The following is a 16,408-nucleotide window of genomic DNA, read 5'->3' as shown; positions in this document are numbered from 1 at the left end:
GCACAGTCCAGTTCTTAAGAGACGTGGGACGCAGGCGAAGACGGCGACGCCGATGACCCCCATCATATATTCAGCCGCCTCCCCGAAGTTGTAGCCATTTCAGTTTCTTCATTAGTCTATGCCAGCGACGAGTTCCACGAGAAAAGTCTGGCACAAGATAAAACGCAAATTGTGCTGTTGTTGTTGCAGCGATTCTGATCCCTCCGGAGTATCACCACATCCTGTACATCCTGTACAAATTGCTCAAAATACTTCTGCTGTACCAAAACCTCGAAACCAGGATCCTGACGTCCAGGCGCCGACTGCAGAAAAACTCATCAAGACGCCCTCTGCACCAAAACCCACACCCGCAAACATGCAGCGTTCAGTCAGCGGAGCTGCTCCATCTACGCCCCAGAAAGCTCCTTTGGCAGCGGGCACAAACGGCACGAATGGATACTTTTCGCCCCCTCCACCAAGCTCGCCTTCCATTCGTTTCGGCGGATCAAACCGAGGTAGCACCAGAATAGCTTCCAGCTACTCTGTGTTCCGCAGCTCCACAGGCGGGCAACAAAAGTCCTCAATCGTCAAAGATACAGCATACACTTTGAAGAGGAAAAGTGCGTCTGAGCTTGGCGCTGGAATCAGCGCAACGGCCGACAATGTCTCTTTCATTCATCTGGTTGAGTGGATTCGTTCGGAGAGATTGCAGACTTTGCCGCATAAGGGCTCCCGATGGGATACGGTGTTGATTCGTGCTCTGTATTTTGCTGAGCGTCTTCATGGGTTCGAGACGCAGCTCAAGGCGCATGCTTCGGAGACGGAGCATGCGGCGCATCTTGGGTATGGCCACATCAAGCTTCTTTTGGAGGTGAGTGAGAAAGCAAATGTCCCATGATTTCCTGTGCTAATCAGAGACAGCTGGGCCACTCCAACAGCGTTGCATTGGATTCTGCTTTTGGATTCATGTACAGGTGTTCTTCCGCGGTCTCGGCGCTTTTGGCTCGCTCTGAGGTTCTCAAGTTGTCCAGCGAGGTGTACCAGCAACTTTGTCTTATGTACACGGACCTGCTCACACTGGTGGTCGATGTGGCTGTCCGCTTCTACCGCACTGTTCACGGCAGCGAAGGCCAGTCTGCCAGCTTGGACATGTACGAAGTCTTTGGCGAGACCATCACCACGTTCCGTGAACGTCGCGAATCCATCACCAGAGCGATCTGGAAAAACCAGATCGAGGTACATGGTTCCGAGGACAGCGTGGATGTAGACGTGCTCAGCCGCTGGCTCGCGCCCCAAGACCGCGTCCTTGCCACATTAGCTCAGGACCACACCCTCATTGCCAATGATTTGGCAGAATTCACTGGAATCTGGTTCTTGGACGATCTCTCGAACTTTGTCAAAAGCCAGGATTCCTCGTTGCTCGTCAATGGCCCAGCTGGCTCCGGCAAAACAACACTCGCAGCAGCGCTTGCAGAACGCCTGCAGCGACCAATCGCCAGGAAACCCTACACGACTGCATTCTGCTCTGTCGGAGCTGTCCCATCGCAGGCCACCAGTCTCAGCGTGGTCAAGGCCCTGCTGCATCAGATCTACAATCTTCGTGTTGGCAATGTTCGCCTGTATTCAGCTGTGGTTGCAGCACACGAAAGAGCTCGCTATACAGCAGAGCCCACCAAATACGAGGACTTGCTATGGGACGCTCTCGAGGAAGTCCTTCGCAGCCCGCTCCAAAATGCACCTGACTTGGTACTCATTGTGGAAGGCATCGATGAGATCTTGGGTGGTCAGTCCGCTGGTCAAAATCTCCTGCAGCGCCTTGTGCACGCAGTCGAGCAAGCAAAGGGCGTCAAGCTCATCGCAATGGCCCAGAACCTCAAGCTTCCAACAGGAGCTCGCGGCACCAGTCGTGGAATCACTGAGACCGACACCAAAGGCGACATTCACGAAGTTGTGATCAAGACCTTGATCAAGTCTCAGCACTTCCGAGCTAAGACTGGCCGAGAGCAAGAGTCGCTTGCCGAACACATCATCAGCATTTCTGATGGTAACTTCTTGTGGGCAGAGCTCGTCTCCGAAGTCCTCCGCCTGGAGAAGACACCAGAACAACTTGACAGCACGGCCAAGGAGCTGAGCAAGACCAAGCACACTGTCGAGAGGCTCACTGCCACTCTCCTCGAGCGCTTGCAGCCAACCGAAGATGCTAAGCTGTTGTTGTCATGGCTTGTAAACGCCGCTCGCCCATTGACTTGGGATGAGATCGACAGCTTGTTCTCGATCAACCCGCAGACTATTGGCAGATCCGACAGAAGCCACAATGTCCACAACATAGTGTCATCGTTGGCACCTCTGCTGGATGTGCAAGAGGATATCGTCCGACCACGACATGCTTCCGTACAGACTGCCTGCCGCACTCTACTGAGTTCTGGTAGCCTGAAAATTCCAGTTAAAGAGCCACAGCAGGACTTCCTGCTTCGTGTGCTCACGTACGCCAAACTGGCATTGACCGAGAAGGGAGAGCCAACTCTGGATGATACTGATCGATCTGTCGTTGATCAGAGCTTCAGTCGTCATCCGTTCCTGGAGTATGTCATCCGCTACTACCCATGGCATCTTCAGCAAGCCGGAATCATCACCACGGGCAGCACCGCCGAGCCCAAGATCAGCCCAGAGCTGCAGAAGGCTTTCCCAGAGAGCACGACCATGGCTGTCCTTGAGTGGCTATGCTGGGATGATCAGTTCCCAGGCGCGCAAGAAGTCGAAGTGCACGACACCGTCCGCCGCGTGAGAATCAAGATCTTCACCGAGAAGCACCCAGCTGTTCTCCAGAGCTATATCAATACCGCTTGCTACTGGGAAGCTTTGGAAGATTGGGAGAAGGCAGCGAACCTTTACTACCCAGTCAGTTCAGTCGGTCGCTCGATCCTGAGTGTGTCGCACCCAATTGTTGTTGAGTGTGCTGTCAGGTACATCCGGATCACAGATTCGTACACCTCGACGACTAGGACGGAGATCATTACCCGCAGAGAGCAGACCTTCATTCTGCTCATCTCAGCATACGAGCGTCAATTTGGCATGCACTCTGAGGTCGTCATCAGAACTCGTGAACGTCTCGCGGAGCTCTACATCGCCATCAGCGAGGAGGAGCATGCTCGAGAGATCCTCCAGATTATCCACGGACACACTACCGATGGCAACGGCGTCACCGGCGGGGTCTCTCGCGGCGTCGATGAAAGATTCGTTGTCAAGTTCGGCAAGCAAAAGCATGGCAAAGAGCTCGACGAATATGAAGGTGGAATCTTCATTGATGAGGATAAGGAAGAGGATGCTCTCGTCATCATTGATGTCGGCCAGGCAGATGTCATTCTTCGCGAGATTGAGGAGTACATCAAGCGTCAAGAGCTCGTCCGCGCGGAGCAGACTTACGTCGAGCTGTGGCAGCGTCTGTCGGAGACATGCAGGACCTCGCTATCTGTCGAGTGGCACGAGAAGAAGATCCAAGTGGTGCAGGCTTACTCGCAGTACTTGCACAAACAAAAGCGGACCATGGAAGCAAAGAGCTTGACGACCTCGATCTGGAGAGAATACGAGCACCACGAGCTGTCCTACTCGGAGAAGATTGTGACTAGATTGACTGAATCCGCTCGTTTCTTGAAGAGCGTGGGCGAGTACTCCGCTGCGTTGTCGATCTACAAGCATGCGTCGTACCACTACAAGAATGTCCGCAAGGAAGAGTCTCGCTCGTTCACTGAGATCGAGGAAGAGATGACTGTTATCAGCACCCAAGCTCTGACACAGGCCACCAAGGACTCCAGCAGCACTTCGTCCACGTCCAGCCATGAGCAATATGAGATGTTCCATCTGCTCATCAGCAACAAGAGCAAAAGTGTTGAGTCCTCGAGTCTCACGTTGGCAAAGACTTTGACGGCACGATACGTTGAAGAGAAGAAGTATTCTCAAGCTGTCTCGGTCATTCAATCTACGCTTGAGCGAACTTGGAGCTCTTTCATGTCCAGATCTGTCCACGAGGTAACGATTGCTTCTTCGTTCCACAAGGAGTCGATCGAGCTTGTCGAGAGACTTGCAGAAGTCTACATTCTGCAGCGCCAGTTCGAGAAGGCCGAGGATGTCTATGTGAGACTCTATCGAGCATCCCTCACGAACACTAAGGACACGACCTTGCTGGAGAAGGCGAAGAGCTTGATCATTGGTTTCTACCAGAGACGCGGCCATCCAAGCAAGATCATCGCTGTGTACCAAGAGCTGCTCGCGGTCTACCGCCGTACGCTGGGCCCGAGCCACGAGACTACGATCACGATCTTGTACGAGCTGGGATCGCGATGCAGAGCTCATGCACGTAGCCACCCATACTGGTTGGAGTACTACCAGCAAATTGTTGTGAGTCTGAACAAGGATTCCACCACGGTACACGTCCGCGCAATGGATGCTGCCATCATTGTTGCCGAGTCGTACTGGGAGGAGCGCAGATACAGCGATGCTGTCGCTGCTTATGCGATCATCTGGACCACTTTCGTGCAGAAGCACAAGGAGTTCAAGTCGTTCTCTGAGACCAAGTTCGTCTCGACTCTGTACGAGCGCTACTACCAGAGCCTGGAAGAGACCAAAGCCGACTACGAGGTTCTTCTCCAGGTGACAAGCCAGTACCGAGAGACCACCAAGACCGTGTTTGGCGCAACATCGACCATTGCGATCGAGGCCACTGTTGCGCTGGCACGCGTCACGCAGCAGAGCGAGTCTCGCATTGAGGAGTCCATTGCTCTCTACGAAGAGGCCTCCAGGAGCGCGTCGAAGTCGGAATCATCTTCGTCTTCCAGCCACTTCGAGTTGTCAGAACTTCGCTCAAGCCTGACAACGCTGTACAAGAAGCGCATCTTCCACTCCTCGTCCTCTTCCGCCAGTTCCGAGACTATCGCCAAGGCCGTCTCTATCTATGAGGAGCAGTTCTCCGAGAAGAAGAGCAAGTACACCTATTCGCACGAAGAGACGCTGAGCAGCCTGCGCGAGCTCTCCTTGCTCTACGTCAAACAGAGCAAGACCGAGGTTGCAGTGAAGGAACTCAACACCGCAGTCATCACCATTGCCCAGAAGGAGACTTCCTCGGAGAGGATGTACGAGTCTGCGATGTCGCTTGTGCAGACATACCAGGCAGCCAACTTGGTCCAGCAGTGCACTCAGACCGTTGAGGAGCTGCACTACCAATTGGTCGTTCGCGAGAAGAGATCTAGCTCTAGCTGGAGCGTTGTTGAGGCAAGCCATGCTTCTCTCTTCTTCCTCGCTGTTTTGGAGTACCAGCTGCGAAAGGATCTCAAGATCACGCTATCCGAGATCATGGCCAGCTTGACTGCGGAAGCCTTCATGTACGGCAACTTCAAGCAGCTGGTGAAAAGCAAAGCAGCACTCGATAAGCTGCTCCTTGCTGCAGCTCCACTCCGACATCTGCTGCGCTTCGCCAGCCGCTCTGGTCTCATTGCTTCTGTTGACCAACAGTGCGTCGACATATTCGTTCAGCGAGAGGCATCCAGTGTGCAGCTTCTGAGCAAGGACTCGCCACGCCACTTCATTGTGGGCATTCTGGAGCACATCTCGAACCGCAAGTGCACTGACTTCGTCCGTGCTGTCATCCTGGCCTCGAATGCCACTTTGAAGAAGCTGGTCGACAACAACCAATTCGCGGATGCGCACGACATCGCGAAGATGACCTTCATGTACGCTCAGCACCGCAAGGGTTACCGCGGATCAAAGGGCATCGCCAGAGGATTCGAGCTCGCATCGTATCTCGATGGACGTGGAGAGAACAAGTGCCCAGATCCAGAACTTCGCAAGAAGCTGCTGCAGCTGTCCAACAAGATCGTGAAAGACATCATTGTCATCTGCCGAGAGGACAAGATCAACTTTGCCCAAGTTCCATTGAAGGAGCTGAACGAGCTCATCGCTCTGTTGGGCGAACAGCAGGATTACGACACCCTAGAGGTAAGTAGCTACTTGCGCCTAGGACTCATCATGATACTGACCAAGACTGTAGATGCTCTTGACAGAACTTTGGACCACCCGCGAAGCACAAAAGAAGTGGGCTCCCGATGTCCTGCTCCTCCTCGGTCGCCGTCTCATCTGCGCTCGCTACCTCGCCGGCCGACAAATCAAGGCCCTCCGCCTCGCCGAAGACATCGCCTACAACCTCCGTCGCGTCAACGGCGTCCGAAACCCCGCCACCCTCGAAGCATATGGCCTGCTGGCTGAGCTGTACACCTCCATTGGTCAAAACTACCAGAAAGAGACGAGCGATAAGTCTTCTGCAGGCCTTGCCGCAGACCACTTCAGAAAAGCTATCATCGTACACGAGGATATCCTGCGCTGGTTGCAGTCTGATGCTACTAGTGGCGATGTCGATGGAGACGTTGATGACGATGACAGCGCTGCTCAGATTCTGGCAGAGCATGGCATCCATCACGATGGCACCGGAGATCATCAGGCCAATGCGGGCTCTGGCTTCAGTGCTTCGCAACGCGGCCAGCTCGTCAAGTGGCATATGCGTCTGTTGAAGCTCGCATATCAACGTCTTGGTAGCTGGCCCAGGGAGTACAAGGGATACGAGTCGCTGAACGCGCAGCTGTTCAGGACGTTTGGCGACTCACTCAAGGGTGTTGAAGGGGTCGAGAAGTGGTCGGCCAAGGGATATGGTTCCGGCAAGGCCGAGAGCAACGAGGGAGCCTTCCAGGGCAACCGTGAGTGGGAGATCATTTCTGCTTAGCTGATACGCGCCGTCGCGCCTTTCATATGTTGGGGTTCCGGTGGCGGGCTGAGCATTGATTAACGACTGTACGAATGAAAGCAACTCTTCCTTTCTGAGCATTTGCGTGAGACTCTTTTCCTTGTGTGGCGTTTTCGACGGCAGTGGGCTCAAAAGAGATGGAGTTGGAGGTCGAAACCTTGGGAAAGTTTGGAGACGCGACGCGTAAGATGTGGTCAGTCTCGGAAGGATCGGCACGCATTAACGTTGTCCCGACACTCGATCCCATCTCTTCTTTCCATGCCTTTGCCCTCCCTCTCACGAAGCAGAAAGTATTCAATCAGTGTGACGAGTCCCTACCATCGATGATTAGCACACTGCATATGAGCTATGAATCAGCAAGCGAGTGCTGCGATGCATTTGGAATCGTCTTCTTCAGTAGATCAATCGAGCGGCATTGGCTACAATGACATCATTCTACTTCTCTACGACTTTACGACTTCTCGACAACTATCGCTACCCATCTACGCCACCGAGTTGTGCCTCTGTTCGCACAGTACTCCACCTGTTGTAGAAGCTACCGGCTAGTTCTTCTCTCAGTCTCACAAAAGCCTCTCTCCTGAGGCCTCAATGTCAGGGAAACAGCTCCAGAGCTCAGCTACGAAGCTCACAGGTACACTGTGGAGCACCCATCGTCATGATCAACCAGACGCATGTCATTGCCTCGCACTCGCAATCCCGATAGCACGCAATCAGTGGTACCAACCACTCAGACCCGCAGCGGCATAAACATGTTCTGGCCAGTGATACATCCCGCAACCTGGCAGGATCACTGCAAGAGTTGGCAAAGGATGGATCGAACCAAACGAGGGACATGACGTTACTGATGGTGTGCTGTAGATATATACACAGTCCTTGACCCCAAGGTAAAGCAATTTGGTCATCAAGCAACACTACTACTACATACAAACCCATCAAACCAACAAATCAACCACAACTCAACATGTCTGGACTCCTCGACAAGGCCAAGAACGCAGTCAAGGGCGGTAGCTCCTCTGGCGGAAACGCCGGTGCTGGCGGCCAGCAGTCTGGCATCGAGAAGGGCATCAGCGGTGTCGGCCACACCCGTAAGTTCTTCATTTGTTACCAGTACAAACACAACCACTAACATCTCATCCAGAAATCGACAACGCAACCGACCGCGCAGGTCTCGGCGACAAGTACGACGACAAGATCAACAAATTCGCCGACGGCCAAATCAACAAGAACGTGCCAGGCGGTGCGACGAAGTAGATGAATACCCCAACGAATCTCACGAGATACGACATGACACAAACAGTAGCGATACCATATAACACCTCAATGCCAGAAGTCCATTGAGAATATCCAATTACATTACCCAAAATTACTTCCTCAAAATCTCAAAGCTCGCCCTTCTTCCTCGCCTCAACCCACAAAAACTTAACTCCATAATCCGGATCACTCGGATCCAACTTCCCATCCCCCGCCTCCAAAACTTCCAATTCAATTCTTCCAAACCCAGCATCCTCAACCATTTTCCTATTCCCCTCCGTATCAAAACTACTCCAAAACATCCCATGCCCCATCATCTCCCCATGAATTTCCTCCTCATCAACCGTCGCAGTATTAAACACCAACATCCCACCCGGTCTCAACCACGAGTGAATGTTCGCAAGCATAGTCTTCTGATCCTCTCGCGGGAGATGAAAAATCGCATAGAAGCATGTGATGCCGTCGAAACTTGCTGGCTCGAAAGCGAGTTCGGACATGTCTCCTGCGATGAATGTTGCGTCTGGGCAGCGTTCTTTTGCCATGAGGATTTGTTTGGCGGAGATGTCGTTTGCTATGACTTCGGCGCCGCGGTCTAGGAGCATTTTGGTTATGGGAACGCCGGGTCCGCAGCCGAGTTCGAGGATACGGGGTTTGGGGATGGATTTGGCATTTTGTAGGACTTTTTCTGTATAGCGTTGGCGTGGAGATGGGGTGCTGTTTGACCAGTCTAGGTACCATTCTGCGACGTGGTCGTAGGCTTCGGAGTTGATTGTTCTGGGGTTGTCCATCGTAGTTGTGAAGTTTTGTAGCCTGGTGTATCGATCGACAGCATTGGCTAATGTTCAATGAGACATGGAAACTCTCCAATATTATCTTGAGGTTTGCTTGCGTGAGTCACTGTACTGTACGACTTCAGGATTCCAGCGTTGTCTCAATGCGTCTGCTGACTGAGCTTTGCCGCTTCCTGTGTAATGTAGTGGGAGCACTGTTATCCCAACCAGGATTGCGGTGTCTGCTTCTGGAAGCGACGAGCTTCAGATGGCTTCTTCTGTTTGGCTGTACTTGTGCAGCGAGGCCGCTGAGACTGGATGCAAAGAAGAGCTTATTGACAGACAAGCTCTCAGCTTTCAACCCGTTCTCCACCACAGATGTGGAGACTCGGCTGCATGAATCCTTCGAGCATTCTGCACTCTCCTCGCTGCCGACCTCACTCGATTGCGACATCTTTCAGAGCTGTCTTTTCATTCTCAGTAGTTTCGAATGCTTCTCATCCGCTTGAGAAGAGGGGCAACGCCATTAAGGTGAATGCGGGGAACGAGGTGCTTGGTCATCGGTCGTGGCTCCGGTACGGAACTATGATTAGAACCTGCCGTGCTTGCCGGAGATTTTTGCTCGGTCGCGACAATTGAAGAATATGGTGAGCATGGGACATCAGGTTCGCCGCCGAGGTGTTCTCGTTGTTCGGAGTCTTCTTGGTTCCCATCTTCGGAGATGGTTGGAGATACGTCGAGCATCATCAGTGACGCGGATGATCGGGATCCTGCAGTGCTTCTTCTGTGAATGCTGTACCGAGACAGACGACGTCTTGGTTGTTCGACTTGAGGTGACAGTGCAAGTGGCGGTGTCTGAGCTCGTTGCATTTGGTCTTCTACCAGCGCTTGCTGGAATTCCGCACTTCGGTAATAGCGTCTCTCATCAGTGCCATGGTCGTGGACAAGAGGTTGCAAAGAGTGCCTGTCGATGGAGTTGCGATGCCGGCGCTCAGCTTGGCCGTTCCTGCCTGACAGGGAGCTGGACGATGAGTTGAATAAGCTGTACATGGCGGTGATGTGGCTGTGATGCTTAGGAAGGTGACTGCCAAACAAGGAAAATATGGGATACGGGATGTATTTGGAACTAAGGTCAGATGCTGCAGGAGGGGAAGCTGTATAGATGAAGCAGCGAGCGATGTAGTGTGAAGACTTGATCTACATATAGCACTAGGCGGTGAATTAGCAGTGAAGACGGCGGGTTCTCGGATTTTTGGTCGCGCTAGATTCTCGGAAGAGCACGTTCTCAAGACGTAAGCAGAGCGGGAGACTGTCGAAACCTGGTGACATTCGTGCACAACCCATGTGGCGAAGCCAATCGTCGTCTTACAGCGCTGCTGTGCTCTGCATGGTGTACGAATCTGGCGACGAGGCTGGTCGGTTTGAGTGGTCGGATGGGGATGCATGTACACGCGGAGTCTACACGCGGTAGCGGAGGCAGATCGATACCACCCCTTTCTGTTCAATATAAGATCAAAATTACTTCTGGGTCCTGCTCTCCTTAATTGCAAAGATTGCACCGTTCTGTAACGTTTGCACCTGGAGCATAAGTTGCGTGGCAATGTGCTTGGCTTTGATTACTGAAACTGTGCTCGAAACTTCTCCTCGCAAAAATGCCAGGGCGAGGGCGAGGCTTGGCTGCTGCGCCTGGTGTTTCCGGTGCATTGGCCAGTCCAGACACTTGTGGGTGGGAGGAGGTATAAGCTGACGTTCGCCATCGACGGCACGGCTGCAAGCTGTTCCATGTATTTGACATCTTGCTGATATTTCCTTACCATCCGGGCAAGCTGGACCGACGACCGTCGGATCATACGGCTCATGGCGTGACTGAACAATTCCGTGGCGCGTGAGAACTGGGTTCATTGAGGTCGTGTTAATTGTGCTTCGAGCCCACGATGATGAACACGAAAACGGGCACGCTTTGAAGCCATTCCAATGAAACACGAGATGGTTACGGCAGACGATGTTACGGAGACGCGTTCAGTAGTACGAAGACGAAGGCTCGCCAAGCACGATCTGCAGCGCCGATCGTCGGCCGACTGCCCACAGCCACAGTCCGCGCCTTTTGTCTCTCCCTCTACTCCTCAGCACGAATGTCTCTCTCTACCCGTTCGGGACTGCATGAATTGCAATTGGACATGAATGCCTGAACTCAATACAGGAGAGTATGGGTGACCGGCCTCGGGTCCCGCAACATCGGACGAAAGCAGCTTGACCCAGCAGTCACGACATGAAGGTAGCAGTGGCTACCACCGCGATGCAATGACAAACCAGGCCGTACTTGCAGACAGTTACATTTGCAATATGATCGTGTATGCGTTGCCGAGCTCTTCCTTTCACACCAACCCACATGATAAATCAAGTGGTCAAGGCCGGGAATATCCAGACCGTTTGCCGGACAGCATATTCTACTCCAAAGAAATGGAGGCCTCTTTGCTCATCAGCCTATCTGTGGTCAATAGTGCGCTGCGTACAGCTGTCTGCGACCAGCCGTTCTTAGAGCGATGAGTTTGATGTCAAGGCAAAAGCAAATGAGAAAACGATTCCTCTCTCCGAAATCATAAAGCGTACTCACCTCCTTCGGCTAGGCCCTGGTGTGATCTGCTCCCAAAAGATCGTTTGACACCAAACTTGCTGGCGCCTCGAGGCCTGCTGCCAAACATTACTGGCAATCCAACTTGGTTGGCACGATGCACGTGCAGGCGTTAACAGATTCGGCAGCAAACATGCTCGTACGACACTTCTCTTCATACATATTTCCGCCACCTTCAGCTGCCTGCATTTTCGCCGCGATAGCAGATGCGATTCAGCTCAAGAAAATATAACCAGGAGACGAGGCAGCAGCACAGTGCGAAGACTTGGACCCCAATTCCTATACACAACATCCATTGTTGAGAAAACTATACAACATGGCGTCTAGAATCTGCCCCTCTGCGAGCTCTGCGACGCATTCACTCAGAGAATTGCATGTGAAAGATGTAAAAATAGTCATGCCATCATATGCATCGGCCGACATATCCGATCATTCACCAGCTACAGATTCACCTTCCCTCAGCCTATGGTCTTCCACCAGCGGCTCAACTTCGCAGCACCACCAACATTTGACAACCACTGCAACTCCACACTCTGAAGCCAGTCGAAACCATGTCTACCTCGACAGTGCGTACTTGCTTCGTCTGCGAAGATGCGGAGGGCGGCGATCAGGTCACGGTGGTTCCTTGCCCTTGCGACTACCACCATATCTGTTTGGAGTGCCTTCGCAGTGGTATTCGAGCGATACTAGCTGACGAAAGCTGCCACCCCATACGCTGCGGCGGCAACGGCTGCTCGCCAATCACTATCGCTTTCTTACTACAGCACCTACTGGCTTCGACCGACCCTGACGACGCAATCTTGCATCAGCGCCTCGAGGCCAAACTCGAGGAATACAGCACTCCACGACCCGAACGAATATATTGCAACCACGAGTCCTGCCTCCGATTCTACGGTGTGTCACAATTCCTCAGTCCCAGACTATACACTCAAGACGATCGGATTATCTGCCCACACTGCAACAAGCCAACATGCAGACTCTGCAAACTTCACCTGATCGACCGCTCTCGGACTCACGTTTGCCTCACTCCTTCCACCGATCCAAATATCTCTGCCGACCTCGACTCCATACCACCAGAAGATCGCTGGTTGACTCGACAGTGTCTGGACTGCGGTGTCTGGATCACCAAGGAGTCCGCGTGCAACCATATGAGATGCACATGCGGGACAGAGTTCTGTCTGTGCTGCGGGCGGCGCTGGGGCGAGTTCTGGTATACCTGTCAGGTCGCTTGCCCAAAAAACGAAGCACCGGTATATGATGCCGATGGCTTCAATCAGAACGGCTATGATCCTGCTACAGGCCTCGATCGTGATGGAATACATTGGCTGGTGCATAACCCAATCATATCTGATCAATTCGAGGTTGAAGAGCAAATCTACGGTGCAGATGGGTTTGACGAAGATGGTGTCGATCGTGAGGGGTACGACAGAGAGGGCTTTGGTACGTCGGTCCATCGTGGTCGTTGCAATTTCATGCTGATAATCGAGTACAGACGATTTGGGCTTCAATCGCGAGGGAAGAGACAGAGAAGGTTATGACGCGGGAGGCTATGGTAAGTGCCTGTACGCTCGAGACTCGCCGACTGACTGCTAACCTGTTGCAAGACATCTATCTCTTCGATCGTGCCGGACGTGACAGATTTGGGATTCCTCGCAGCTGGTATCCTGACCACTACGACCAAGATGGACTCACATTTGATATCTTCGGCTGTAACCAAGAAGGCTACAACCGACAAGGAAGGGATGTAGCTGGACGGGATCGAGAAGGCTATGATATGGAAGGTTATAGTGAGGAATCTTCAAGCCCGCTGATAATCATGGTGCTAATAACAATCGTGTAGATCATGATGGCTTCGATCAGAGAGGCTACAATCGCAATGGCCTCAATCGCTACGGGTATTCCCGACACCATCGAGACCCCGACGGCAATATCGAGCCCGGTTTCCGTCTGGCACCAGATGGGAATGTTCAGCATGATCATCTCTGCATTGGTACGGGGTGCTGTGCCCGACCTCAAGTGCTGCAGCCCAATGGAATGGGCTGTGCAGCTTGCAGACTGATGTTTCGAGAGGGAGAACGCCGCCAGGGCTTCCACTGGGATGACGACTCAGTATGCGAAGCATGCACTATGGAGGGGGCCGGATATCTGTCTTCGCTGTCTGCGTGGGAGAGAGCCGGATTCCTAGGACTTGCAGAGATGATCGGCCTCAAGTGCTGCAGCCCAATGGAATGGGCTGTGCAGCTTGCAGACTGATGTTTCGAGAGGGAGAACGCCGCCAGGGCTTCCACTGGGATGACGACTCAGTATGCGAAGCATGCACTATGGAGGGGGCCGGATATCTGTCTTCGCTGTCTGCGTGGGAGAGAGCCGGATTCCTAGGACTTGCAGAGATGATCGGGCGCTTGGAGCTGGGCGAAGACTACGAGATCGATGCAACACAGATTGAGCGGAGAGCCAATCACGGCTGGTGAACGCAATTTGACCAACATCTAACAACGCTCGGTCAGAATTGAATCGAGCCTTCCTTTGCATAAGCTCCTCATCATATTGTTTTTTTTTTCCCTTTCACAAAGTGCAAGCATGACTTGCTTGACGTCTACTCCAGGTTTCGGACATTAAATTGTGCTCCAGCAAAGCACCACGGGCCATGTGTGGATCTTGGCCAGCTCCGCAAAATGGAGCATTGCCATCGTGCCCTCGTACCCGCAATTCCGGCCATCGCTCTCGCATCGCAGTTACATCCTTCTCAACATGTGAACACAGTGACTTCGAAGGTCATCACCACTCACACGAGTTATCGATTCCAAGTTTCCAGTCAAGATCCGGCTCAAAACACCACACACGGATCGAGTCGCAGCCGCCTTCGCGCAAAGACATGATGAGGAAAGAATCGTTCATCTCCACGCCCCGTAATTCGGTTGCTGGATTGAAGACGCCGCTAAATTATCATCAGTGACACTCAGATCAAAAGTGGAGTTGACGGGAGGCTCTGACCTAGCGCACACTGTCTCACAAGAATGGGTGCCTTCGTAGGAGAACGTGTTTAGTAGGGGACGGTCGTAACGCCTGGACCTCTCGGACGAGTACAGTTGCGTGATCCGGCCGTTGGCCATTATTCTTCCCAGATTTGGCTTCTTACGGGGACTGGCGGGGAAGTTGTAGTCGTTGGTACTTAGGACACCAGTCGCCGCATTAAATGTCGGCACATGATGACTTGACCATCGTTCCGCCTGATCTAAGTCAAGCAAATATCGACCGAAATGCCACTGACCCGGACTACCGGTAGGTCTTGGTGCATCGAGGATGCCTGTGCGCGGGCACGCGTGCACGCGCGTATGAAGGTGAGTTGTCAATAGCAGCAGGCTATGCTCGCTTTGCTTGTGCAAGAGGTGTCGTTGATGGACGGAGGCGTGCGGAACATACCTCTGATGAACAAGGCGCACGCGATGAACTTGTTGCTCGTCTCCTTGTACCGTGCTTTCAGCACAGGTCTCATAGAACAAGTCGAATGTGCCTTGCTCCTCGCCAATGATCACAGAGGATGGGCAGCTCTGCTGAAGAGCGGTCGGTCGATGCACGTCTTCTGTAGATGTCACAGTATCTGTTGCGCACGTTTCCGTAACGGCAGCTTCTGGATGCTCGACAGTATATTGTGTCGCTTTGCGGGTGATGTGATCGTACACTAGCAGTGAGGATGTGCTACCATACGTGTCTGTTATGGTAAGAGCAAGCCAGTTTCCGTCGGCATGAAAGGTGGATACTGCAGCTGAGGGGAGACGAATCGTCTTCTGAGAATCAGCTTCGTCGTCAAGAGCTTGCACATACAGTTTTGCGGAGAAAGTGATGCAAGCAATGAGCTTTTCGGACAGGACAAGAGTCATGATTCTCTCTCGCCCTTCGGGTCTCAGATGGAAGTCTGGCCGGGGAGAGAGTAGGTCGTGCACCACGACGACATCCCCTTCACCTGCCTCGCTGTGAAGATAGGCAACGCGACTGCGGTGGAGTGCTACAGTTCGCTTTGCTTGGCATGAGGTGTCGAGATCAGGCCGGATAGTGCCTGTCGGTCTTCCTTGTGCAGGACATTTACGAGCTCCTCAAGCCTGCGCAAGTGTGTGAGCCAGGCGATCACACTTTGCTATATCAGCAACGGGCGTACAAAATCGCGGTGGTGATGAGCGAGCACGGCGTCAAAAGGTGAGGCGGGCATCCACTTTATATTTCTTCGTTGTCGCACAGGAGCTCGCACTTGCCATTTTTGCGCATTCCACTCCACGTGCTCTGCCGTTGTCTGTCCAGTGTCGCTGCCGAAGTGGCTATATGTCATGACAAGGAAGGTGCATGTCACCGACCCAGCGCGGTGGAACGAAGGCGTGTGGAAAGCGGGCGCGAAGGGTTGCCGACGGGAAGGACGAGCCTTCAGTCGTCTTGCCGCTGCGAGAGGCTTCGACTGGCTTGCGGGAGATGGAGAGGTGCAGCTCGAAATGACTCTGCACACTTTCCGCCTCTCACAGAGACTCTTCATCACGAGGCAAGAGCGACCACACGAGAGCAGAGAATAGGAGAAGGAGCGGATCACTTTCCGTGCCGAGTCGCGAGTCGGTCAAGCTGTCCTCCGCTGCAACTCCCGATTCTCCATCGCTTTCTCGTCGCACAACCTGCAACTCATTCGCCCGTCGCCCTGTCATTCTCTGTTGAGCAAGTCCTGTATTGTATGCAAGCATTGCTATCCACCATCGCCTGCACTCCCTCCCCGCTGTCCGCCCGCCTCCCGCCCGCCGTCGTCTTCCAGCAACCCGATCGTCCCTAGCCCCGCAAGGAAGGGTCTGCGTCTGCGAGAAAGACCTCGAGCTGCACATGCGAGCTGCTGCCAGACTGTCGATCGCATGCCGATACATCTCCTGCACGTGGGCACCATGAAGTCGGTCTGAGCGCGTCCAATGCTCTGCGCGCGCGGGCCAGCGTACAAAAGACGTGCCTTCGAGCTGCAAC

General features: G+C 53.2%; 5 protein-coding genes across 5 annotated transcripts; 3 read left to right on the top strand and 2 right to left on the bottom strand.

Annotated features, from left to right (window-relative positions):
* Positions 1 to 355: 355 nt before the first annotated feature.
* RHO25_003280 (uncharacterized protein) lies at positions 356 to 6,745 on the top strand (the record flags this gene model as incomplete). The annotated part of the gene is made up of 3 exons (XM_023598785.1): positions 356 to 850; positions 901 to 5,967; positions 6,020 to 6,745. 3 exons carry the CDS (start codon positions 356 to 358, stop codon positions 6,743 to 6,745), a joined length of 6,288 nt encoding a protein of 2,095 aa, XP_023455964.1.
* Positions 6,746 to 7,727: 982 nt separating this feature from the next.
* RHO25_003279 (uncharacterized protein) lies at positions 7,728 to 8,017 on the top strand (the record flags this gene model as incomplete). The annotated part of the gene is made up of 2 exons (XM_023598784.1): positions 7,728 to 7,851; positions 7,905 to 8,017. 2 exons carry the CDS (start codon positions 7,728 to 7,730, stop codon positions 8,015 to 8,017), a joined length of 237 nt encoding a protein of 78 aa, XP_023455963.1.
* Positions 8,018 to 8,145: 128 nt separating this feature from the next.
* RHO25_003278 (uncharacterized protein) lies at positions 8,146 to 8,805 on the bottom strand (the record flags this gene model as incomplete). Its single annotated transcript, XM_065602381.1, has 1 exon — positions 8,146 to 8,805. The coding sequence occupies one exon, from the start codon at positions 8,803 to 8,805 to the stop codon at positions 8,146 to 8,148; it is 660 nt and encodes a 219-aa protein (XP_065458453.1).
* Positions 8,806 to 11,970: 3,165 nt separating this feature from the next.
* On the top strand, positions 11,971 to 13,890 carry RHO25_003277 (uncharacterized protein; the record flags this gene model as incomplete). Its single annotated transcript, XM_065602380.1, has 5 exons — positions 11,971 to 12,859; positions 12,912 to 12,971; positions 13,024 to 13,206; positions 13,260 to 13,528; positions 13,639 to 13,890. The coding sequence occupies 5 exons, from the start codon at positions 11,971 to 11,973 to the stop codon at positions 13,888 to 13,890; spliced, it is 1,653 nt and encodes a 550-aa protein (XP_065458452.1).
* An 805-nt stretch (positions 13,891 to 14,695) lies between these two features.
* Positions 14,696 to 15,300, bottom strand: RHO25_003276 (uncharacterized protein; the record flags this gene model as incomplete). The annotated part of the gene is made up of 2 exons (XM_065602379.1): positions 14,696 to 14,726; positions 14,843 to 15,300. 2 exons carry the CDS (start codon positions 15,298 to 15,300, stop codon positions 14,696 to 14,698), a joined length of 489 nt encoding a protein of 162 aa, XP_065458451.1.
* Between the last annotated feature and the right edge of the window lie 1,108 nt (positions 15,301 to 16,408).

Source organism: Cercospora beticola, chromosome 2 (genome assembly GCF_033473495.1).
Source record: "Cercospora beticola chromosome 2, complete sequence".
Lineage (NCBI taxonomy): Eukaryota > Fungi > Ascomycota > Dothideomycetes > Mycosphaerellales > Mycosphaerellaceae > Cercospora > Cercospora beticola.
This window is presented reverse-complemented; position numbering and strand designations above follow the sequence as displayed.